This window comes from Phasianus colchicus, chromosome 30 (assembly GCF_987193195.1).
Source record: "Phasianus colchicus chromosome 30, bPhaCol1.hap1.1, whole genome shotgun sequence".
NCBI classification, from domain to species: Eukaryota; Metazoa; Chordata; class Aves; order Galliformes; family Phasianidae; genus Phasianus; species Phasianus colchicus.
The window spans coordinates 2267913-2292772 of NC_143465.1; the positions used below are offsets into that span (position 1 = coordinate 2267913).

The 24860-nt window shown below is 46.6% G+C and overlaps 2 protein-coding genes across 3 annotated transcripts; one reads left to right on the forward strand and one right to left on the reverse strand.

Annotated features, from left to right (window-relative positions):
• The first annotated feature begins 395 nt into the window (after nucleotides 1-395).
• On the forward strand, nucleotides 396-21205 carry LOC116240874 (GON-4-like protein). 2 transcript variants are annotated; one of them, XM_031611434.2, is made up of 31 exons: nucleotides 396-793; nucleotides 2231-2392; nucleotides 3092-3288; nucleotides 3415-3489; nucleotides 3820-3870; nucleotides 4218-4268; nucleotides 4445-4540; nucleotides 4769-4873; nucleotides 5975-6145; nucleotides 6789-6981; nucleotides 7175-7276; nucleotides 7821-7861; nucleotides 8129-8232; nucleotides 8889-9087; nucleotides 9413-9499; nucleotides 10025-10196; nucleotides 10708-10852; nucleotides 11060-11210; nucleotides 11502-11618; nucleotides 11715-13451; nucleotides 13948-14191; nucleotides 14941-15122; nucleotides 15669-15866; nucleotides 16248-16391; nucleotides 16674-16817; nucleotides 17126-17245; nucleotides 17394-17507; nucleotides 17847-18054; nucleotides 18884-19664; nucleotides 20154-20256; nucleotides 20587-21205. In XM_031611434.2, exons 1-31 carry the CDS (start codon nucleotides 499-501, stop codon nucleotides 20734-20736), a joined length of 6639 nt encoding a protein of 2212 aa, XP_031467294.2. In that variant the 5' UTR covers nucleotides 396-498; the 3' UTR covers nucleotides 20737-21205. The 2 variants fall into 2 exon arrangements, with proteins under 2 accessions (XP_031467294.2, XP_031467295.2); XM_031611435.2 differs by lacking the exons at nucleotides 20154-20256; nucleotides 20587-21205 and having other exon boundaries at nucleotides 18884-19390; nucleotides 19507-19658.
• A 30-nt stretch (nucleotides 21206-21235) lies between these two features.
• Nucleotides 21236-24849, reverse strand: MSTO1 (misato mitochondrial distribution and morphology regulator 1). Its single transcript, XM_031611437.2, has 14 exons — nucleotides 24625-24849; nucleotides 24451-24547; nucleotides 24330-24384; nucleotides 24207-24261; nucleotides 23996-24044; nucleotides 23649-23754; nucleotides 23444-23561; nucleotides 23220-23354; nucleotides 22965-23117; nucleotides 22592-22723; nucleotides 22306-22490; nucleotides 22000-22098; nucleotides 21799-21917; nucleotides 21236-21561 (listed from the first exon to the last, which is right to left on the reverse strand). The coding sequence occupies exons 1-14, from the start codon at nucleotides 24697-24699 to the stop codon at nucleotides 21323-21325; spliced, it is 1617 nt and encodes a 538-aa protein (XP_031467297.2). The 5' UTR covers nucleotides 24700-24849; the 3' UTR covers nucleotides 21236-21322.
• Nucleotides 24850-24860: the final 11 nt, after the last annotated feature.

Consider the following 24860-nt stretch of genomic DNA (forward strand, 5'->3'; position numbering starts at 1 on the left):
CCCCTCACAGCGCAGCCCCGGGGCCGAGCGCCGGGTTCTGTCGCCCTCAGCACGGTGGCCGCGTTAAGATGGCGGCATTCGGTTCCCCCCACCTCGGGCGGCGCGGCGGGCGGCCCTCGCCCCCCAACATGGCGGTGTCTCCCCCCTCAACATGGCGGTTTCTCCCCCCCAATATGGCGATCGCCCCCCCCAACATGGCGGTGTCTCCCTTCCTCCCCCCCAACATGGCGACCGCCCCCCCCAACATGGCGGTGTCTCCCTTCCTCCCCCCCCAACATGGCGACCGCCCCCCCCAACATGGCGGTGTCTCCCTTCCCCTCTCCCCCCCCAACATGGCGGCCGGTCCTCAGCGCCCCAAGATGGCGGCGCGGCGCCTGCGCGCGGCCTCCGCGGCGCTTCCGCTTCCTGAGGAGCCGCAACGGGACGGAACGCGGCGGGGCCGGCGGGCGCTGCGCCGCGCTCAGCCGCTTCCCTCCCCTCTCGCAGGTGGGCGGCGGGATGGCGCTGTCGCTGAAGATGCTGCCCTGCAAGAAGCGGAGAGCGGCGGCGGCGGCCGCGGGGCCTCACAGCCCGCGGGAGCGGAGCGGCAGCGGGGAGGACGGGGAACCGCCACCACCGCAACCGCCGCCGCCTCCCGCAGCCGTGTGGAGAACCGCAGCGGAGGCGCTGCCCAGAGGCGGGAGGCGGCCGGCGCCTCAAGAGGGGAACGAGGGCCGGCCCGGCGCCGCGGAGCCTTGCGCTGCTCCCCCGGAGAGCGGGGAGGAAGCGAAGCGCCTGGAAGGGGGGAAGGAAGGTGAGGAGGTGCCGTAAGGCGGGGGGTCCTGCGGGGCTGCCCGCTGTGAGGCCGTGATGGAGAACCGGGAGAACCGGGAGACCTCCTCGCCTCCTCCCGCCCTTCGCTTTCGTCCTCCTTCGCGCTGCGCTGTCTCAAAAGTTGGTTTTTCTCCCTGAAAATGTCTGAAAGCGAATGGGGAACGTCAGCAGCTCCACCACACGGAGCTTCTTCCAGACCTCCGTGCGCTCTGCTCTGCAGACCCTACGCTTCCCATCTTTAGGTTTTCCTCTCCTACGGACCTCGGGTAGCAATCACTCCCTATAATAACTTCCAAAAAAGAGATTTTTTTGTGTGTGCTGTGTGCAGTGCGTGGCTGTCCAAAGCCAGGCCTCAGCTTGGGACGGCTGTCTCGCCTTTTGTTTTTCCAAAAAAATGGTCTGTGATGAACAGCGAGGCAGCACTTGTCTGACAGAGGGCTCTTTTTGCCTCTCAGGCGGTATGGAGCGTTTTAGGGAGCAGTGGGCTCAGCTGCTGAGAGCTCTGAGAGGCATTTCTGGTCATGGCGGTGCTATTTTATATCTCCAGTCTTTGTATGCTGACATAAATGCTTGGCATCTGCTTTCCCGCAGTGACTGTTCTGTTGTTTTCTTGCCCTGTCATACATTTCTGCCTCTGTGTCCAGCGAGGCTGAGGATCTGAGCCCAAAAAGAGAAGGAACTGGAGCTGTTGGTTTCTATTCTGCTCCTGAGCTGATGGCAATGCCAGCACAGAGCTGCTCTGTTGGAGGTTTATCACACAGGCACACGTTTCCCGTTCTGCCTCGAGGTGTTCAGAAAGCTCCAGCTGCTCGTTGTAATCTGCTGCAAAACCTGACAGTGCTCCCTCATTACTTTGTGCAAAGCGTTGTCCTCGCTTTTGCCGCTCTGTGCGTAGCTCTCTGGTTTGACTGAGAGCTGATTTCACACTGGGAGTGGCACAGCAGTCAGCTCACAGCTGCTGTCCCATGGAAATCCTAGAGCTGTGCAGGACTGCAATGGCAGGGGAATGGAATCCATCCTTCCAGCAGCAGAATAACCTTAAATGAGCCCAGGGATGGCTGAGGTTGCAGTCAGCTGTGGTGTTCTGGCTGCCAGCATTCTATGCTGGCTGGTGAAGGAATGCCTGCCCCTCACTGTTACTTTCTGATGTTGCAGCTGTTTGTTAACATGTTTAAGGCAGGGAAAAAGGCAGATGGCTGGAGGTGAGGCTCACTTTGCTTGCGTGTGTTTCTGGCAGGAGAAATCGTGCTGCTGAAGCACTTGGGTCGTTTTCACTGCCTGGGTGGCAGAGCGTGACTCAGTACCATTGATTTAATGGATTGGAATGGGTTCTGATGAACTTTCTTAAAGTAGGAGCCTGTTAACCTTGCTCACCTGTCTCTGTGCCTGACTGTAACCTGGTGAACACTGTTCGCAGGGAAAACTCCTAAGCTGCATGCAGAGGTGGAAGCAAATGTGCAGAGAGATCTGTGTCTGACCGACAACCCATCTGCAGTGCAGGAATCTCCCTCGAGGAGCAATTTGCAGCTAGCTGTTAGAAGTCCTGCTGCAATGAAGCTGTTGAAGAGCACCAGACCTGGTGAGTGGCCCCAGCAGACTAATGGGGAAAAGTAGTGTTTGGGGGCAATTTGTTCCTTTGGTTAAGCTTTGTGCACAGAACAACTTGATGTGAAGGACCCAGAACTTTGGAGGTGTGTATGCCATGCTGAGGGCTGTTCAAGTGCAGTGTTTTTTGAATCTTTCATCCCGTGCTCTGTAACTCAGTGGCTAAATAAACCACAGGCATTCAAGTGAAACCTGCTGGAGATGATCTCTGCGTTTTTCAGTTACTCAAAGTACTGTTTTCCTTCAGAGGAAGTTTCGATTGCTTTCTTTTCTCTGAGTCAGCAAAACAACACCATTTGGGAAACATTTTAAGTCCTGGAAATTGTAACCTGCTCTTGCTGTATTGTGTCTGGGAGTTTTGATTGTTTTAATCTTGACTGCATGCTTGAAACAGCTCCTCCTGCAAGAGCATTAAGGGGCTGCTGAGACACGCCGTAAAATCAGATGTAGAAATGTCAAATGCATCGCCTTTATTTGCTTGACTGGTGTGACTCAGTGAGCTCCTCCAGAATTGGAATCCTCTGTTGGAGTTCTTATGGCCATTTCCATTTGGAAGATTTCATTATCAGCTGCTGGCAAGCTGCTACCACTTTAGTATCTACAGAATTAGTGTGCTTTGTTTCTTTTGTAAGTCGTACTGTCAGAAGCATCCTGTTTTGTTGTTTATTTTCAGAGGAGCAAGATGGAGAAGATATTGAGAGGAGGAAGAGGAGGAGGAAGGCCAACAAACGGAAAAGGGAAGGGAAAAGTCAAGAAGAAGAGAGGTCTCTGTCCTGTGATATCAAGCTAGATGATACCCTCGATCGCACCTTAGAAGATGGTGCCAAACAGCACAACCTGACAGTGGTCAATGTGAGAAATATCCTGCATGTGAGTGCCTGCAATTACTGTGCATTCATTATTTCTGCCTCATGATTCCAACTTTCACCAAAAACCTGCATCTTTTGAACAAACAGAATGTGAAGGCGACCTTTTTTTGTGTGTGTGTTCCTGTAGGAGGTGATCACCAATGAGCATGTGGTTGCCATGATGAAAGCAGCAATCAGTGAAACAGAGGATATACCTTTGTTTGTAAGTAAAAAGCTTTTTCAATTTTTTTTTCCCCTGTTGGTCTACCCAAACACACAAATTCTCCAGTCTACCCTCTTTATCTGTGGTATAGAGAGGGTGGGTAGTATCATCTCTTCCATTTCACTACCAGATTTGGCACCTGGGTGAAGCAAGTCACATTTATGAGCTTGAATTATGGAATAAAATTATTGAATCATTTTTACTTCACTCAGATCGTGTCTAAAAAGTAATGAATTCAAGGGAGAAAAGTATTGTAGTTAATAATTGCTGGGGTAAAGTTTGCAGTTGAAGGAGCTGAACACAGATGGTGGTTTTCTGTTTTAAACCTAGGAACCCAAAATGACTCGTTCCAAACTGAAAGAAGTTGTGGAGAAAGGAGTGGTAAGTTCATCACCTGCTTTAATTATTACACCTGATGCCTTTGATTGGTGGGACTTCTAAAGAAAGCATCAGGGGTGCTTTCCAGATTGGGTTGACAGAAGTTATGTGTGTGTGTTTTTGATACAACTGTGTAAAACCAATTCATTTTAGATGAGCAGAGTCAGGTCAGAGTCATATAAATATATATAATAAAATAAGTTAGTTATTGCCTCCAGAGATTCCAGGGATGGTTTATAAAGCATTTGTTCAAAGTCTGTTGTTATTTGGCTACGATGGAGAGCAAGACTTAAGCTCAGTTACTCACCTGATGTAATTGGTTGAATAAGAGGTGTTTTTACTCTCTTCAGGTGATTCCAACATGGAATATTTCTCCAATTAAGAAGGCAAATGAGGTAAAGGTAAGTGAACTACTGCTGGGAAGTTGCAGGCTGTGCTGAGACACTCTGATTAGCAGGGAGTCTTTTGGCTGGCCTCTGGGATGCTGTTAGAAAGACTCATCTAATAGTGTAGCATTGGAGTGCAGTGCTTTATGTTGCCTGTTAAAAGCTGCCACGTTTCTTCTGTTGTATTGCAGCCACCTCAGTTTGTGGACATTCCTCTTGAGGAGGATGATTCCTCTGATGAAGAATACCAGCCTGATGATGAAGATGAAGATGAGACTGCAGAAGAGGTGAATGCCCCTGTGCTAAGATCTGTTCAGTATGGTGTTGTCTGCATCACTGAGGCTGCAGAACGTTCTATTTTACCAAGTGAATGCTTGTAAATTACCAAGAACTTCTAGTAATCTCTCTTGAATTCTGTATTATTCCCTAAAAAAGTATCTTTGGGAAAATTAGCTGAAGTGAGGTTTGATTGTGGCATGATTGTTTGATTGCATTCTGTATCTCTTGCATGATAGAGCTTACTGGAAAGTGATGTGGAGAGCACTGCCTCCTCTCCTCGGGGAGCAAAGCGGTCCCGGACACGGCGATCATCTGATGAAGAGGGAGGAGCACTCTGTGAGGTGAGCTTAAAAGAGAATTGCTGCCTTTTTTAGAAAGAGCCTTCAGTTATTATTCCTGAATTATTAATGGAAATTACATACCTTACATACCCTGCATACCAGAGCCTTAAACCGTGGTGGCGTTACAGGTGCTGTGTAGATTTGGGGTCCCACTGCAATGGTTCCTGCATAAGGAAACTCCCCCTCTACTCAGCTCTTTTCCCCCTTTACTCAGCTCTTGTGAAGCCCCATCTGCAGTACTGTGTCCAGGCCTGGGGCCCACAGTACAAGAAGGATGTGGAGCTTTTGGAGCAGGTCCAGAGGAGGACACTAAGATGGTCAGAGGGCTGGAGCAGCTCTCCTGTGAGTAAAGGTTGAGGGAACTGGGCTTGTTTAGCTTGGAGAAGAGAAGGCTCCAGGAAGACCTCATTGTGGCCTTCCAATACTTGAAGGGAGAGTATAAACAGGAGGGGGAATGGCTGTTTATGAGGTGGATAGTGATGGGACAAGGGGGAATGGTTTTAAACTGAGACAGGGGAGATTTAGGTTGCATGTTAGGAGGAAATTTTTCACCCAGAGGGTGATGAGGCACTGGAACAGGTTGCCCAAGGAGGTTGTGGATGCCCCATCCCTGCAGGCATTCAAGGCCAGGCTGGATGTGGCTCTGGGCAGCCTGGGCTGCTGGTTGGTGACCCTGCACATAGCAGGGGGTTGGAAGCATATGATCACTGTGGTCCTTTTCAACCCAGGCTATTCTGTGATAAGCAGATAAATGCAACTTTGGCAGAAAAAACTTTGTCTAAAATAGAAGTGCTTAAAAAAGGCCCTGGCAATGGAAGCAGTCTGCTCTTCTTCAGATAATCTTTATTCCTCTGATTATTTTTGGGAGGAGTGCAGGGAGTAGGGCTTTCTGTGCTTGGCTCTGGGAGGAATATTTACAATATGATAGGGACTGGGTATCACCAGACCTGCATCAACAACAAGCTGTGAGAACTGAAGCATCTCCCATGTTTTTGTTGTGCTAAACTGTGCTCAAACGGGAATAAAAAACCCAACAACTTAATTTGTCCTTGGAAATCTGTTCTAAATGAATCCTTTTAACACAGAGGCCTTTTTAATTAGGTGGAGAAGGTTCCTACGCCTGTTGTTAGACATATTAGTGCTGAAGTAGTTCCCATGGGACCTCCACCTCCTCCTAAACCAAAGCAAAGCAAAGACAGCACATTCATGGAGAAGCTGCATGCAGTGGATGAAGAACTGGCTTCCAGCCCAGTGTGCATGGACTCCTACCAGGTACCCTATTTTGGGATGCTATGGGAGTATTTTTTCCTTTTGAATGAAGATTTGCTAAAAAAAGAGGAGGCTCTCTGGTGTTCTCTGCTATTTTTACTGCATTCTGCTCCCAGTTTGTACATGTAAATGAGATGAATATGTTTGGTGTGTAGGACAGGAGAGCTGTGTGAAAGTGGTGGCAGCTGTTAGCAAAGCACTATTAATGACACACAATTCTCATTTCTTGTATCATAACCACGCTTGCTGTTTGTGCACATAAGCTTCTCATTTTCATTGTTTTTTTGCTCTTAAATGTAATTCTGTGGCAGGTCAGAATGCTATGAATACACAGGGAAGATTGCTTGTAAAAAGTGCTATTTCATATTAATATTGAGAAAAATACTGCTGTAGTGTGCAGGGGTGTGGAGTGATGAAGAAACAGAGCTGTGCTGCAGCTTCAGGTTAATGACAGGTAGTGGGATGGGAGAGCAGAGTGGAATGTTTGTGGAGGAGCATTGCAACAGTGTATTTATAAAGAGTAACAACTGAATAGCAAGAGTAATAAAAGCTTTCTGATACTTTTGGCATTGGATTCTTCTTACTGTGATGAAAATCCTTGTGTCAGAGAAACTGTAATTCCTTCATGCTTTTCCTAACTCTTCAGCCTCTGGAAGACAGCCTCATTGCCTTCAGAACCCGATCCAAGAGACCCCTGAAGGATGTTCCCCTTGGTCAGCTGGAGGCTGAACTCCGAGCCCCAGATATCACACCTGATATGTATGATCCCAACACTGCAGATGATGAAGAATGGAAAAGGTGGCTTGGAGGGCTCATGAATGATGATGTGGAGAATGAAGGTACGTACAAGCATGTTGGTGCTTGTTGGAACTGATGGAGCCTGATGCTTTTTTAATTCTTCTTGACTGCTTTTTCCTCCTGTTGTTCATGATCTTGGTGGCAGCCGTTGTCTCATTTTGTAACACATATGTTGTACACAGTGATTTGGTCCTGGGGCAGAGTAATGACATTTCACAACATACTTCCTATTAGATGAATTAGACGACGATGATGACCCCGAGTACAACTTCCTGGAAGATCTGGATGAGCCAGATACAGAGGACTTCAGAAATGATCGTGCTGTGAGAATTACCAGTGAGTCCTTTGGGAATCTTGCTGCCTTTCCTGTTAGGATTAGTAATTTATCTTGAAAAGTGTTCTGTTGCAAAGGCTTTGCAGTGTAGGCTAATAAATAAAAAAAAAAAAAAGAAAAAGAACATCCTGCATACTGATTTGACAAGCTTTTCTATGCAGAACTGGCTTTCCCTGAATACATGGAGGTATCTAGCCAGAGCTGCTGTGTGCTGTCAGATACAACTTGCTAATCAGTGACTGAGCTCAGGCACTGGTTGACCAGGGAGGCTGTGCAGTTCTTGGAGATGCACAGAAGCCACCTGGGTGTTGTGTTGAGCAAACAGCTGTAGGTGACTCTGCTTCAGGAGCAGATGGCCTCCAGAGGTCACTTCCAACCTCAGTTGTTCTGTGTGTATCAGAGGCCCTTCCTTGTTGGGCCTCTGTTTCCCAGAGGAGGGTGGTTGTACTTTGCAGGAGAGATTCATTCAATGGCTTGACGTTATGACAGGATTGCCAGGTGTCTTGCAGGAGGAATCTTCAAACTTCTTTTTAATTTTGTTTGCAGAAAAGGAAGTGAATGAGCTGATGGAGGAGCTGTTTGAGACAGTAAGTGCTAGCACTGAAGAACAGATCATTCTCAAATCTGACATGAAAACTCTACAGTCGTAAGAGGGTTCTCTGTAAGATGTTTCATGCTGAATATGTGCAAAGATCTGTCACAAAAGTGTAATTTGTAACCCTGGGGAGGAACTTGTATAGCTCCAGAAACCTCTGCAGAGGTGAATGTGCTCAGAGGAACATCATGGGCTTTGTTGTGGTAAATGTCATCCTTAAGCATACTTTTCCTGACTGTTACTGTGTGTTTGTTGGCAGTTTCAGGATGAGATGGGTTTCTCAAACATGGAAGATGAAGGTCCAGAAGATGAAGATAACGTCACGGAGTCACGACCAAATTTCAATACTCCACAGGCACTGAGGTGATACCATCTGATTGTTGTCATAGAACTAATTATTGATAATTGCTGTGGCAAGAAGCTCAGCATCACCTGCAGCTGTGCTGTGCCATCCACCAGGGGGATGATGCCTTTTCAGCAAAGGCCATTACTTTGAAGGATATAATCCTTTTTTTTTTCCTGTGATATTGAACAGGTTTGACCAGGTGTAGTATTTTATCTTTTAAGCAGATAACTTGAATGTAATAGTAGCATTTCCTAAAGAAAAGAATGCATAGAACTGCTGAAGCTCAGGTTTGAAAAGACTAAAGTGTGCAAATAAACTTCTGATGATTTTTGATATGAATTATACTTGTAGCTCAGAGAGAAAAGGCTCCAGTGCCTTTCTTTCTGGGCAATATCAGTTTGTTTAAGAAATTACAGAAACTGCCTAAAGGTGAACTGCAGTAAGGGTGTGATGTCTCCTTATTTATGGGGCAGATCAGCTCCAGTTGAAGCTGTATCTGTTTGGGAAAGGAGCTAAAATGAAGGCTGGAGGTTTCTCAGTACTCTTCTCTGGATGAGCAGTACCAGAGGAGAGCTCAGCAATTCTTAAACCAGCTACAGAGTAAAACATTCTAATTGAATACAGGTGATTATTAGTCGTATGCTTATATTTTGGTCTGCCTGGTCTCAAACAGGTTTGAAGAGCCTTTGGCCAATTTACTGAATGAACAGCACCGCACTGTGAAAGAACAACTTGAGCAGTTGAGAATGAAGAAGTCATCTATCAAGCCACCACAAGAGACAGAGAAATCAAAGCCTCAGAATGAGAAGCCTCTCCAGAGCCTTGTTTTGGACTGTGCACAAAGGAAAAGGCTGCAGCAACAAATGCAGCAGGTAATAAAATATTATCAGGTTTGACCTAATGAATATTCACTGTGTGCTGCCTTGGGTGGAGGGAAGCCAATGGTACAGCAAACAGTTTGATGCATTTCATTCTATAAATTAATTTTAAAAGCTGCATTTGAAGTTGGATCTTAAGTATTCAAGTTTTCTCCTCAGTTTGCTATTGTTTAAAAGGCTTCTTTTGAGGTCTGTCTGTTTTGTTTATTATTATTTGTGGTTCTCAGGAGATATTTCTTGCTCCTTTCTGTTATGCTTTTGGGTTTCTTGGATTACTGATACACTGACAATCCCCATTTGTCTCGTTTTATTTTACAAGCATGTTCAGCTTTTGACTCAAATCCATCTTCTTGCAAGTTCCAACCCTGCTTTAACTTCAGAAGCAAGTACCACGAAGATGTTTTTGGTAAGGATATGTCTAAAAACAGCTGCACCACTCTTAATGATTGATGGTCACTGGGGAAGTTTAGAGAGCTTTATTTGTTTAATTGATCCCATTAAACTGAGTGAGATTACCTCATGGTAAAGGAGTGATGTTGTTAGCTGATTAGTGGACTCAGTACTTGAAGAAATAATTCCCACTGTGCTGAGAACAGTGCTTTGGGTTGGCTGGTCAGTGTAGTTTTGTGCTGTTTCCTTGGAAACATAGAAAACAAAGCTCAACAAATACAACTTTTGTAATTACTGAACTTTTAGTGACCTTGAAAGATTCCAGAAAGTTGGGGATTTCACATGGTCAGACAAAGCTAAGTATTAAAAAACAGCTGAGATTCGTAGAGTTGAAAAACAAGACAAAATCCATAGCAGTGCATTTTCTATGCCTGCCACTTGGCCAGCTATTACTGGTTGCATGATTGCATTGACATACATGCTCTTAAAAACGCCTTTGGAGACTTCTTAAAATCTTTTCTTGATTTGTGTGGCTTTGCAGAGCGAGCTGGGGAACTTTGCTCAGAGCTCCACACTCCTTCGTCAGTCGTTCTATCCAAAGTTTCAGACAATGTTCCAGCCCTGTAACTTGAAGGGAGCCTTGCAGCTCGTTGAGGATTTCCATGCCCAAGTTCAGGTTGACTGCAGCCCTCGCAAAGCTGCAAAGAAGAGCGGTATGTATGTGAGGGGAGAGGTGATGGGGAGGTGTTTAGAGTGGGAATTACACGCTGCTGAAATGAGGTGAAGTCCAGACAGTTTGAAATGGAAATTTCTCTGATAATTTTCTTATATCTTTAGGCAAAGCTTTAATTTTGTTGTCTGTTTTTCACTTCGTAAACTTTTAACCCAATAAAGCATGAAATGAAAGTTGTTGACTTCTGTTCAGCTTCATAATCCTGCTATTTGTTGTTCTGTAGATGATATTTATGAGCTGCAGAGCTCCATCAGGAAAGCTGTGAAACTGGAAATAATTGTGCCAGATGTGTTGCTTAATACACATCAGGAATTCCCTTTCACAGCAGAAGCTGGGCAACATGCAAATTCTGAAAACTGAGGGAAAGTGACACTTTTTTGCAGTGGAAGTGGAAAGGTCCACAGAAAGGAATAAAAAAACCACTCTTTTCAAGAAGTCAGAAGTGAGTAGCAGTATTTGCCATTCATGCATCTGTCCTTATCTCTTCACAGCCAATGATTTTCCATGTTTGCCAAAGCAAGTAGCATGGATTTTGGCAACAAGGAGAGTCTTTATGTATCCAGAGCTACTGCCAGTATGTTCCTTGAAAGCAAACCCTCCTCGGGACAAGATTATCTTCACCAAGGCAGAGGACAAGTAAGTGCTTAGAATTACTGAACAGGACACACACGTGTGAGCTTTCTTTGTCTGGAGAGTTTCTAGGATGCAAACTGTCTGTGGATGCATACCTAGAATGACTAGGATGCATACCTGTCTATCTGGAACAGCACATCCAAATAACATTCCAGAGTACTGTTAAAATACTGGTTTTTTTTCTTTGTTTTCCTCTCCTTCCTTCTTCAGTTTATTAGCTTTGGGTCTGAAACATTTTGAAGGGACAGAATTTCCAAAGCCTTTGATCAGCAAGTATCTCTTGCCAACAAAAACTGCCCACCAGCTGACAGTGCGAATCAAGAATCTCAATATGAATCGAGCTCCAGATAACATCATCAGAGTAAGTGATGTGTTGTGGATCGGTGTCTTCCAGATTCAGTTCCTATTGGCATGCAGTAAGAGGTGTGCTATTTGCTCTGAGGACCTTTTTGTGTACATGCTGACAGTTTCCTAAGAGCAAATGTGACTTAGTTCAGCTTTTATTATTACAGTTGTGCTTACGTACCTTTTTGTAGTGGTTTTAATTATTTAATTCTAATGAATGCTTTTACTCAGTGCAGTTCTTAGCCTGCGTGCCACCAGTTATCAGACAGGTGTTCTGACTACAGTTGCCTTGCATTTCTCTGCATAGCACTATAAAAAGACAAAGCAGTTGCCTGTTCTGTTCAAGTGCTGTGATGAAATCCAACCTAATGAGTGGAAGCCACCTGTGGAAAGGGAAGAGCATCGCCTGCCATTTTGGCTAAAGGTACAATTTCTGCTGCTGCTGCTTCTACAGTGCTGTTTGAGGGTAGGAAGAGCCTTTGGACTGGTCTGAAAACCTCTTGTTTTGTTTTTTTATTAGGCAAGCTTGCCTTCCATTCAGGGGGAATTGAAGCAATTAGCAGAAGATGCCAGGGAGGTTCCAGGCTCAACTGGTGAGGAATCAGACCTCTTGGGCACGGAAAAGGAATCTTCAGACACAGAATGTGGTGAAAAATACCCTCTTCTCATGCCAAAGGGACTAGTCCTGACCTTGAAGCCTCTTGCCAATCGATTCTCTAGGAGAGCATGGAGAAGACAGAAGTCTTCAGCACTCAAGCCTGTCCTCATTCGACCAAGTCCTTGCCTGCAGCCCGGTTCCAACACCGTTAACATTCAGAAAACTGTGAAGTTATCCCATTCAGAAGCTGCTCCTGGCAAAGTGATGGTTCAGATTCCTCAGTTAATCCAACCAGCTACGGTTGTGCAGACAGTTCCAGGAGTGCAGCCTTTGAATGTCCCAGCAGTGGTAGGGAGTGGGGATGGCTTGGAATTTCAGAATGTGCTCTCTGCTTCACATCCGGACTCCAGGCAAGGTTTCTCAGGTGCTGTGCCACCAGCTCTGGTGCCCTCAAATCCAGTAACTTTTCAGCCCAAATTGATGTTACCAGATTTGGCTGGAACAAAAATACGCAGACCTTGTGTTCGTAAGGGATACCAAAAGAAGAAAGGGACAAAAACTGCCCCACTGATAAAAGCTCCACCTTTGATTCAGCCATCTCCTGTCATCCTTACTGTGCCTGCTACCACTGTGAAAGTGGTTAACATTGGCAATGGTTGCAATATGATTCAGTCCATAAATACAGCTGTTGGCAGAGGCACTCAAGCTATTCCAGTTACAACCTTACTGGTAAATCCTTCCACTTTCCCATGTCCATTAAATCAACCTCTGGTGACATCTTCAATTCCTTCGTTGATTGTCTCTCCTAACCCTGTCGGTCTTTCTGCTTCATCTGTTGGTGAAAGTGAAGAGCAGCTGAATCTGATTCCTTCGTGCACTGCTGGAAACAAGAATTCCTGTCCTGTGGTGGAGCCCAAGGCTGAACCCCAGGAGCTGTGTGTTCCGTGCTCAGCTGCCTCCCCCAAGAAGGAATGCAGTGCAAACCCCACTGTTTCAAATAGTGGCAGTCAGGAAAAGGTAAACAAGAGTGACTGCTGTAGCTGGACTGTGGTAAAAGTAGAAGAGAATGCTTCAGAGCCATTGTCTGTGGATCTTTTGCCTCGTTTAGAAGATACAGATAAAACAGTGAAAACTGAAGGTGAAGATTCAAATGATGCTGTCAAGGAAGTAAATCCAGTACAGAAGAGAAATCTACTGTGTGCTGAGGTCAAGGAGGAGTTCATGCTGGGGCTTGGCCAGGAGCTGAACATGGAGGCTGCGTGCTCATGTGTTAATGAGCTGAAAGAAATTAAAAAGGAGCATGCTTTGTGTGAAGAGAAGGGAGAAGAAGAAAGGAGGGCTTTGCAGTCGTCTCCCCGTGATGAACCACAGAGGGAAGCAGGTGCTGCTGGTGGAGCACAAGCAAGCAGTGAGTCTCCAAAGAATCATTCATCCACAGCAGATGTTGAAACAGAATTTAGCAGCCCTCTAGGAAGACCAGAGGATTCATCCAGCATGGATGGGCAGTCTGTTGGAACACCTGCTGGCCCTGAAACTGGAGGAGAAAGGGAAGGGCAAGAGGAGGAAGAGGATGATGACTTTGATGATTTTACACAAGATGAAGATGAGGAAATGTCGTCAGCCTCAGAAGAATCCATCCTTTCAGTGCCTGAACTTCAGGTAAGAGCAAACTAAGCTTTAAAAAACGTTGCTGTTCCAAAACGCCTCCGTGAAGTAAGGAAAAATCACAGTTTGCACCTGATCAGAAGGATGGAATGTTAACCATATGTTATTGTAGTACTTGTGTTGGTTTTGGAGAAATGAAGCAGTGAGGAGATTTTGAGTCTAAACTTAAAGGAATACTTTGCAAAATCCCAGATTTAAACTCCTGTGAGTTGTAAGGACTTTCTCAAGTGAGGCTGTTTGTTAGTCCAAAATGCTTTAGTTGAAAAGTAGTTTCTGAGACAACGTTCCAGAAATAAGATCATTAAGGATCGTTTGGCACAGTTCTCCCAAACCTGAGGCTTTTATAAATTTCAGATTCTGACGCTGAGGTTTGTGCAGAACTGCACAAAGAAGTGTGGTTCTGGTTCTTGTTGAGTTGAGTGAGCTGGTTGCTGAATGACAGACAGACACTAAGAGAAAATGATTTGGGGTTTTGTTGTTTCTTTTTTAGGAGACAATGGAAAAGCTGACTTGGCTTGCAACGGAGAGACGTTTAAGCCAAGAAGGAGATTCTGAAGAAGAGAATTCCCAGGAAGAGAACTCTGAGCCAGAAGAAGAGGAAGAGGAGGAAGGGGAGGGAATAGAGAGCTCACAGAAAGATGATGAAGTATGTGGAGATGTATCAGAGGAACCTAAATCAGCCTTCACGCTGACCAACATGGCCCCACAGGTGGAAGCCCACAGAATGCCACCAGGTAAGCTTTGTCAGTTTCTTTTGACACAGGGCATGGGGAAATATAACTGCTGCCTGCATTCAAAGTGACAAATGGGGACACTCTGTGTCACATCTTTGCTGAGTTGAATTTCATGTTACAAGGTCATGCTGGAGAGCAATAAAAGGACAGCTGTGTAGCAGCTAAGGTCAGAGATGGGTTTCTGGCTGTTTCCAGAGATTTCTCTCATTGACTGCTATAAGCAGCCAATTTATATCATTAGTCTGACTAATTGTAGTGGAAATGCTAAATCACAGGTGATTGAGCACCTGGTGGGAAGGCAGGGCTAACACAGGGGAACTCAGGTGCAAGCAATGCACCTGAGTGACTGGAAGGGGTAGAGCCAGGAGCCACCTCTTCCCAGACCTCATTTAAAGGTTGGCAGTGGAGGTGAGAGCATCTCTTTGCTGGAGATCTGTGCCTACTGGAGCCCTTCCACAGGTAAGCAGCTGTTTTCCTTCATGTCTGTGCTGCTGATGCTGCGTTTGGGCTTGTTGCCAAAGACTTTGCCACCCCCTACTGTTGCAGTACTTTCCATTCCATTATGGCATTATGTTAATGAAAATTATATTACTCGTATGCTTAGAGGAGGGTGTAAAAGTTCACTGATCACTATGAAAACCTCAATTCTGAAAAAGCTCCTTCTGTATTGTGGTGTGAACAATAGTTGTCTGCCAGCCAAGAGAATGTATGAAAAATGGGTGTATGACTTAATTTGTGTTTCTTCACAGGAGAGAGCATGAAAGCCCCTGGGAAAAGCAGGAGCTCTCACAGAACCAGAAATAAGAGGGGCCGGGCACGTGCAAGCAAAGACACATCAAAGCTGCTCCTCTTGTATGATGAAAACATCCTGGAGAGGGACCCCCTGAGGGAGCAGAAGGATCTGGCATTTGCACAGGCATATCTGACCAGGGTAAGGCAGAGCAGTTGTTCATGTTTGGGATTACATCAGACTCTTTGAATCCTCAAACACAGTTCAGTTCTGAGCAGCACAATGCCATTTCTAACTGTGGGTACTGCTGCTGGCCTGGATGGGGTTGCCATTCTTCAAAGCACACCACCTGGTGCTCCTTTACTTCTAAATCCTTTATCTTGGCCCAGGAGTTTTCTTCTTTCTTCTGCTCTTCCTATTCTCTCCCCTGCCCTGCTCAGAGGAAGTGGGGAGAGAGTGACTGTGGGGATGCTCAGCTGTTGTCTGGGATCAACCCAGAATATACTGAGCCTGTTTTAAATTCAGAATTACACGTTCTTGGGTTTGGTTCCCTTCTCCCTTGCGAGCAGTCTGCTTTTACCTTTGAAGAAAGAGATTTTGTTGGCCCAGCAAAACTGGGAGCACTGTAAGAATGCTCACAGCATTCTTCCATTAGGAGATAGAGTAGCAAGAGATCAGAGATTCCTACATTTACTTTTTCCTTCCTGGGTGTCACACAGTCCTATAAAGGTCTGTTGTTCTTTGCAGGTGCGTGAAGCACTGCAGCACATTCCTGGAAAGTATGAAGACTTCCTCCGTGTTATCTACGAGTTTGAGATCAGCATGGACAAGCAAACAGCTGTGGATCTATATTTCACTTTACAGAAACTGTTGCATGACTGGCCACAGTTGCTCACAGACTTTGCTGCCTTTCTTTTGCCAGAACAAGCTTTGGAGTGTGGGCTGGTAGGTAGATTGAAAGAAACAGACAGCGTGAATGCTTATGGGAGTGAAAGAATGAGGAATTTTCCCCAGGGCAAGAAAAAACAGGTGGTAAATCATTTGTTTACCTTCTGCTTAATTAGTTGGAATTGAAATGTCTGGTGTTTGTTATGAGACTTATTCTGGGTGTGACTGTGGAGAATCAATCAGCCTTTCCCCCTGGAGTCCCAGAACCTGACCACAGAGAGACATGGGCAGATGCAGCAAGTGGAATGGTTTCCTTGTCTCAAAAGTCAGCCTTCCACTTTTCCCATCAGTGAAGCAGAGGTTTCATCCATTAAATTCCTTCTGTGTTTTTTTTTTCATGAGGAGTGAATCTTTTTTTTTTTTTTTCCTTTTAATCAGTTTGAGGAGCAGCAAGCATTTGAGAAGAGCCGGAAGTTCCTCAGGCAGCTGGAGATCTGCTTTGCTGAAAATCCTGCCCACCATCAAAAGATCATCAAAGTTCTGCAGAGTTCTGTGGACTGCCTCCCCCAGGAGATTGCAGAGGTAAGGAGGCATCCACGAATCTTTCTGTAAATCCCTGAGAAACAATGAGATCCTCCTTCTCAGTCTCCACGCGCAGCATTTTGTAGGGATCTTTCTTTGCTAATTTGATATCTGCATATGGAATGATCTCAAAATATTCTTGAGCTAATACCAACACGACATAAACTTCCACACTGGAGTTGTAATAAGCCTTGATATTCTGCCTGCCCTGAGAAATCCTGCTCAGAAGAATGTGATGGCGTGGAACGAAACACTCATTTTCTCTGGATTTCTCTCTTTCAGCTGAAAACCCAAATGTGGCAACTGCTGAAAGGACACGACCACCTGCAGGATGAGTTCTCTGTGTTCTTTGACCACTTACGACCCTCAGCCAGCCGCATGGGGGATTTTGAGGAAATCAACTGGACAGAAGAGAAGGAATACGAGGTGCAGTGATGTTTTCTGGTCCTCATAGGACCAGGAAAGATAAGAAAATATAATAAAAATTGAACCTGAAAGGCTCCAATCATGGCTGCGTTTCCAGAGCAATGGAGGCAGCAGGATGGGATAGCTGTTGGAGTGGAGCAAACCTTTAAAACCTCTTTATACAGCATTTGTCTCTTCTAACACAACTGGGCTGGTGGGGCACTGGAAGTGATCTCAGTATTTAGAAATTCACAGGGAAAATGAAGTTTGGTCTTTTGGAGAGCTGTGGTGATAGAGCAGTTCTTTTTGTTGTTGTTGTTTTCTTTTAGTTTGATGGCTTTGAAGAGGTGTCTTTGCCAGATGTAGAAGAAGAGGATGAACCACCCAAGATTCATTCAGCCCCCAAAAATAAGAAACGTAAAGAAATTGGAGGCCAGAACAACGACAAGGTGGGCCTGGGGCATCTCATTAGTCCTTGTATTTGGACTCTAGGCAAATGCATGTCCACAAAAATAAGTGTGTCTGTATAAAGAGCCTGAGAAGATCTGCCATCTGTGTGCAGTGCACACTGATCAGCTGCAGTCTGTCTGTTTGCAGGAGGCTGAGTGGGGAGATGGGATGAAGGAATGCTCGTGTTCCTGCCATGAAGGGAGTGGTGAACTCAAGCTGAAGAAAAGCAAAAGGAGGAGCTGCAGCCATTGTAGCAGTAAGGTGAGGTGAAGCTTTTGGTGTGGTGGGTGCAGGGGATAGTTCTGCCATGAGCCTCACTGAGAGCTTTTCAGACACAGGTCTACTGTCTCTGAAGTACCACGTGTTGGGGAAGAGAGTACAGATAACCAGTCCTGCCTTCCTCTTCAGTGTTTTGTCTGCCCTTCCTGGCCTTCTCTGGTCTATCTCCTAATGGAAGAGATTTGGCTTCCTAAATGCAAACATACTGTCAAACTGAAGCCTTAGTTAGGATCAAGTAATGCTTTGGAAGCAAAGGCTGAGGTGTTGCGTCTGGTTGGATCCAACACATCTGTAATTTAATGCCTATTCACTGATTTGCAGGTGTGTGAAAACAAATTTTATAAAAATAAAGATTCTCAAGAGCTGAGTGCCAGCATTGCTCAGCAAGAATCGAGTCCTCAGCCTGAAGGGAAAGATTCTGGAACATCAAAGGAACCTGCAGAAGAAAACTTGGAGAACAGAGATGAGGGGGAGGATGTCCAGAGCAGAACAAAAACTGTATTGAGGAAAGGGGATCTTCTGCCTGCAGGTATGTGAATGTCCTGTATACAGATGCTTATTAGCATTTATCCCTAAACCCTTTTCCACAGATGAAAACAAGCATGGAACTTCCTAATGGAGATCTATTGAGATGCTTTAAATGCAATATATCCAAAGCATTCACTTCAAAAAAAGCTTTCCAGACTGGAAATATTGTCCCTTTTTTTAAATTTATTGATACATTTAAGCTTGTTGCCAACGTATTAACTCTGTTCCCAGCACCACCACTCCATTATACTGCTTTTTTTTTTTTTTCCCAGTTTTGATATTAGCACAATAATTCAAAATCAGTCTCCTTAATCCTCCTTTAAATAATCTCCATCACGTTACTCCTTCAGTCCAGCACAGAGAAGGGGAAACAAAATCACTGCAGGATAAACAAACTGAAAGGGACCTCTGGGAGTCTATTCAAAGCTTATGGGGTTTATATAATATATATATTATATACAAATACAAGGGGTCAAATACAGGGGTTTAAATTTACTACGTGGTTTTGTGAATGGGGCACTGAAAGCATCAACACCTGTTTCACCTGAGAACTTTGTTCTGGGCAGAGCACTTAAGGTTTTCTATGTGCTCATTTCCCCCACACAGCAGTAGTTGTAGCATCTCACAGTACTGAAGGAAATGGACTGCAGAGTGCTTTCTTGGAAGTGCAATATGAGTAAAGTGCAGCTGCATTACAAACTGCTCCCAGACTGCTCTCATTTATTGCTTCATCCTCTAGAATCCAAAAGCCTCTTTAAAATAAATACGTGAAACCTCCAGAAGCTTTTTCATACAGGAACTGAGCTCAGGTTATTTGGGTTTCTTACCAGGATCTCACCCAGAAGGAAGAGCAGCCTGCAGCAGACACACATCTCCAGACAAAGCTGCATTGCCAGAACGCCGGGTCCAGGAAGGAGCTGTGAGTGCTTCTGTGAGTGCTGCCAAGGACAGTCACTCTTTCATTGCTGCACCCGGATGGACACGAGTGCAGAAAGCTGCCCCAAAACTACCTCAAGAAACCAAAGGCAGCCCTCGCAGTGCAGGGAGTGGCAGTGAAGGACTGAAGCAGCAGCAGCAAGGAGATGTGGATGCTTCCCTTGAGCTGAGCAGAGATCTGCTCTTGTCATCTCGTTCTGCTACACTGAAAGGCTCCGTGCGACCCGACTCCTCCAAAAACAGTTTGTGTCAGACTGAAGGGCTTCCCTCAGATCCATCAGATAAGTTTGGTCATTCTTCAAAATTAAGTGCAAGAGAATTTGAGGGACCACCTTTGGCTCTGGAAGGAAAATCTGAAGCAAAGCAGAGTTGGATAACATCAGCTAGAAAACCAGCACTGGGTAAGAGCTGCTGCTCACCGTCCCCCAGTAATTGTGCTTTGGAAGCAGATAAAATGGGCTGCACTGGAAGTGTTCCTGAGAACAGATTAAAGTCAAATGCAAACAACTGCTTCCAGGTGCACCAGCATTCTGAGGAGCTGGAATATGGAGTGTGCACTGCCTCCCTGGGGCAAAAGGAAGAGGAGCAGCAACAGCAGCGAGTCACAGAAGCAACTGTGTGTGCCAAGAACAGCAAAGTCAGCTCTACTGGGGAGAAGGTTGTTCTCTGGACCAGGTACATCTGCTTACACTGTATCTTACATCCTTAGTGTGCTCAGTGTTTGGATTTACCCATGGTATTTTGAGAGAGTTCTTTATTTTCATCCCCTTTTCCTATTTTCTAATGTCTTCTGCTCCCCTCTCCCCCCTTTGATTATCTTTGTCTTGTTTCCTCTGACCACAGTCTACCATAGCTGCTGCTTTGCTCCTGTCAGGAGCACTGCCTCTGCTTGTGGCAGTGTAATTGCTGCAGTGCTCCAAGCTGGTGGGGAAGGGAAAAAAATCCACACCTTTTTCCCTACAAAAAGATAAAAACAGGGTAACAGCAGTTCTGCCCAGAGAGATTTCCTCTGAGTGTTCGTAGTGAAAGAACAGGTCTGCTGTGTTGTGTTGAGGTTGTGAAGTTTGATCTTCACTTGGGAACTGAGCTCTTAGTTTTGTGTTGGCAGCAGTATTGTTAGCTCATGGTTTTGGCTGTTCTGATAACCATCCTGCTGCTTCACAGGGAGGCAGACAGAGTCATCCTCACCACCTGCCAGGAGAAAGGAGCCCACCTGGAAACTTTCCAGGCCATCTCACAGAAATTGGGCAACAAGACAGCTGCTGAGGTAAGGGTGGTGTGGAAATGCTGTGTTTGTTGAACAGGGAAAGGGGTTGGGAAGGAAGGAGGGGTGTGGAGCTGCTGTTGTACATGCAGCCCAAACTTAATTCTCAATATGATGCTGCATCAGAGAATAAGAATCCTCAACAGAGCAACTCCATGCTCTCATTTGAATTTGCCTTTAGGATTGAGTCTGGTATAAAATCTCATCGTATTTTTATGCTTGAAAAAATACAAATAAAGCCTGACCTTTCATAACAAGATATTTCTACTTGAAACTCCTCTTTCCTCTCACCTTTGAGGCCCCTGCTCAGTTTGGCTTTCCCTTCTCCCTCAGGTATCCCACAGGTTCAGGGAACTGATGAAGCTGTTCCACACCTCCTGCGATGGGAGCTCAGAAGATGAGGAGGATGCAACAAGCACCAGCAATGCAGACCAGCTGTCAGACAAAGACCTCCTGCTTTCTGAGGAGGAACCCGACGACTGAGGCTTTCCTGACTGCAGCAGGAGAGCTGTTCGCTGCAGCTAACAGAGGAAAAATGCTTCTGCAGGTACTTGGTGGCACCTTTCTTTTGGTTCGTTTGAATTTCTGCCAAGCAGCACTTTTCCATCTGCATTGAACTAAGGGAACAAAGAGGAATATCCTCCTTTAGAATCAGTGTGAGTCACTTCAGAAGCAGGATGACAGAAGTGATGGTTCTGTCTGCAGTAAAGATTTGGACCGTTCTACCTTTGCATGTAAATACTGTATCATAAGATGTCTGTTTTCATGTGGAACACAAGACTTTTTGTAAATTTTTTTCCCTTGTGTTGATTGTATATGGGAAAGTTAACAATTCAGATGGTATTTATTGTGTGGTCTTACTCTAAAGCACATGAGTTGGGTGCAGTCAAGAAAAGCAGCTTTCCTCCTTGAACACAAGTGCAAGTAGACTGCACAACTCGAGCCAGCCTTTTAATAGTCTAAAATAAAAAGGAAGTCGCAGTTGGGAATGGCTCTGAAAATGGCCCTTTATTTTGAAAGCAATCTCAATAATCTCCTTCCTTCCTCTATCTCCTGTAATAAAGCTCCATCAGTCCGAGTCGCTTTCATCCTCAGAGTTATCACCTTCAAAACCCATTTCATAGCACTGTGACAGAGTTCTCAGCTCCTGGAAGGCCTCGTGGAAGTCGTCCTCTTCAACTCCTGCAGCAAAGAAGCTGGCACAGCGCCGAGTGCCCAACTTCTGGAGGTCCTTGCAGAGATCAGACAGGAGCGTGCGCAGAGCTGGTGAGGACTGCAGCGATGTCAGCACAGGGATGCTTTCAACAGCTTCAGGAGAAAACATTTTTATTTAAACATAGGAATCAAAACTTGGTTTCCCAGTTCTACTCCATGGTGCTGTTGATAAGCAGATGTTTTGCTTGCACTCAGTGCAGCACAGAAGTCGCTTGCTGCTCATCATTTTTTTACCCTGCAAACTCAGAAAAGGATCCTGTACTTTTTTTAGACCCTTCTGCCCCACAGGATTGTTTTCTACTGCAAAATAATTGCAAGGGGCAACATTACCTGCTACAGAATAACTGGAAAGATCGTCTAGGAGGAAGCCTTGTCTGCTCAGCAGAGAAGAAAAAATGTGGGGATATGGAGGTAGAGTAACACATGGCTGCTCGAGAATGTGGGATGCACTGCCAGGAAGAAGTTGAATGAAGTTACCCCAAACTCTGTCTTCCATTTCATGTAGTGTTTCCTAAGGAGCCTCTTACCAACCTGAATGCCCCAGGAAACACAGTGTGTAAATAATACTGCAGCACCTGCTCAGCTGTCTCACAGGCATGAAGTGGAGAAGGTGGCTGCTGTCCTGGGCAGCTGCAGCAGAAAGAACAAATTCATGGTTTTCAGGGGGACGTTAATGAAGATTTTGGTGACTCAGCTGCTTTTTAACTGCTCTGCTATGTAGCTAATAGCAAATAATATCACTGGACTCTGAATCTGACTGACAGTCCTGATGGACAATGACTGTAAGAGATTATTGCTAACAGTGCTAACAGAAGGCTTAGTTTAAGTATTCATTACCTGGTTGGGTTTTCTTTGCAAATTCCTCTTAGCACAACAGACTGAGCAAAACAGCGGCTGACCTTTTGCTCCCCACATGAGGACAGAAGCTTCCAGGGCACGTCCTGCTGGTGTGCACATAAAGCATCTGGGAGTGAGTGGCCACGCACAGCAGGGAAGGGAACAGCAGCCCACGCAGCCACAACCTGATTGAGGAGAGGTGACAAATTCAGGGTCTGCATCACCTTCCCCATCCTCCTGCTGTAGATCTGAAGGAGTTTGAGGTTGATGTGTTCACAGCTCTTACCTTTCTCCCAGAGAAATTGAGCATCTCAGCAAGGTGCATCATGGAGCCTCGAGAGGAACAGAGGCGGTACGGAACTGTGAGGGCATCGAGTGCTGCTGCCAGAACTGCACTGCTGTGATAGTTCAGGGATGCCTGCAAAAGGGGCAAATGGAAGTGTTGAAGGACAAGTTCAATTCTTCTGTTCCTTCAGTAACGTGTATAAAAATCAATGAACTTTGACATCAAATATAAAAATGATAAACCAGCAATTCAGGCTCTGCTAACAAAGGGGAAAAGGCATCATTGTTTCTGCTGAGCAAACAGTGTCAAATACATCACTGAAACACACAGCTGCAGAGAATAACTTTTAGGGGAGATGTGGCACAGGGCTTACGTCGTAGTTTAGGTAGGGGAACGTGATGGGAGGTTGGGGTTTGATTCCTAAACTGCCGCTGAGTGACAGAGGACAGAACAGGGAGCTGTGAGCAGAGAGGTGCACGATGCCAAGGGCTGTGTTCAGCACTCTGTAAAAGTTCTTCTGAGGATCCTGGGGGGGAAAAAATGAAAAAGAGATGCAGAGAAATAATGTCATTTGATTGGATAGAATAGCTTCAGCTATTCTTGTGAGTTTTTTTTCCCCTTTACTTACTCCCATGTTAGGAGTGACTGGAGTCAAGCCCCAGGTCAGGATTCCTTTTCTTGAATACTCATCGTGCAGCAGTTCTGTCACTTTGGCACCAACTCCAGAGAACCCATCGTGGAGGTCACAGAGGACCTGAAATCCCTGTGCAAAGTGAGGGCTGGGCTGTGAGCTGCTGCTTAATGCTAAAGCAGGGAAAACTAAACAGGGAGCTTGGACTTATGCTGTCACACCTGCAGATAATCACATTCCTCAACATAGAAGTGGAGGCGATCTTCCACCTCTTCCATACAGCCAGCATCTTGCAGGAGCTTTTCTCCTTGCCCAAAGGCTTCTAGACGACCAGAATCCCTACAGAAGAAAATTAAAAAACAGGATAAGCTCTTTATTTCACACATCTGTGGGCACAAGGCTGTGGGTCTCTGTGCTCAGCCATACCCATCGTGGTTGTATTGCTGGAGGACATAAATGCTTCTGGGGTGCAGCTGAACGCTGAGATAATCGGACCAGAGCTGCGTGCTGCTCCCTGGGGCTGGAGCTGCATCTGGAGAGAGAAGGAAGAACCAAGGAGGTCTTTTCCCCTCTCAATACCCCTTGAATGGAAAAAAGGAGAAAGAAAAGCTCCTCCTGCAGATGGCTGGGATGGTTGAAGCTCTTTACTTCTTTTCTACCATTTTCTCTATGCGAGGAGATGTTACTCTGCGCCCTCCCCTATGCTGCTGGTTCTTCCATCTTCACCGACTGAACCAAAGCCGCAGGGACAGCGCAAACCGTGGCACACGCACCTTGAACGGAAGCGCTGGAGCTGCCGTCTCCATCAGCTGAACCGTCTCCCTACAGAAAAAGCCCAGGAGGGGCGGTTATGGATGGAAACCTCGCCTGTCCCAACGCGAATCCGCAGCCCGGCAGGGAGCATCGGGCGGCACCGAACGACGGAACCCCGGGGCTGCAGCGACCGCAGCGCTTCCCCCGCCCCGTTCTTCGCCGTTCCCTCACCGGTCGCTGCTCCGTCCCGGTTCCCGGCTCCGCGTAGTTGGCCACATCCCCGCGCCTGCAAACAACGCACAGCGGCGGCGGCTGCCGGCAGCCCCGCTCCTTCCCGCACCCCCCGCTACTCACCATGCCGCCAGCGGCTCCGCTCGGACCCCGCCGCGCCCCAGCGGGCCAACACCGCCTGCAAGAGACGGCGGTCACCGGGAGCGGCGCGGTCACCGGGAGGGGGGGTCCGCAGCCCCCGTACCTTTCAACTCCAACGCGATCAGACGCGGCGTGCAGCCCTCCCGCCCGGCCCGCAGCAGCGCGGCGTGGCTCAGCTCGGTGTCCTGCGGGGGGCGGCGCTGCGGGAGGAAGGACGGAAAGAAGTGAGAGCGGAGCTCTCCCAACGCCCCGCTCCCGGGAGCGGCCCCGGTCCCACCTGCAGCCCCCACCAGTGGGCGCCCACGCAGCCCGCGTAATGCCCGAGCTGCAGCGTCACCGCCTCGCCCGCCATCGCGCGCCGCCGCTCTGCCCCTTCCTCATTGGCGGCGCTACCGGAAGTACGTCACGGCCACGCCCCCTCCAGGCGCTCCGCCTATCGCATCAAACCGCCATCACCCAAATGCCCCGCCCCCTCCCGAAGCCCCGCCCACTCTCCACAAAGCCCCGCCCCCA

Coding starts and splice junctions, on each gene's coding strand:
- LOC116240874 (XM_031611434.2), top strand. CDS start 499: ATGGCGCTGTCGCTGAAGATGCTGCCCTGCAAGAAGCGGAGAGCGGCG. Junction 6,982..7,174: donor TGATGATGTGGAGAATGAAG/GTACGTACAAGC, acceptor ACTTCCTATTAG/ATGAATTAGACGACGATGAT. Junction 13,452..13,947: donor TTTCAGTGCCTGAACTTCAG/GTAAGAGCAAAC, acceptor TTTCTTTTTTAG/GAGACAATGGAAAAGCTGAC.
- MSTO1 (XM_031611437.2), bottom strand. CDS start 24,699: ATGGCGGGCGAGGCGGTGACGCTGCAGCTCGGGCATTACGCGGGCTGC. Junction 23,118..23,219: donor CAGTCACTCCTAACATGGGA/GTAAGTAAAGGG, acceptor TTTCCCCCCCAG/GATCCTCAGAAGAACTTTTA. Junction 21,918..21,999: donor GTGTTTCCTGGGGCATTCAG/GTTGGTAAGAGG, acceptor TCTTCCTGGCAG/TGCATCCCACATTCTCGAGC.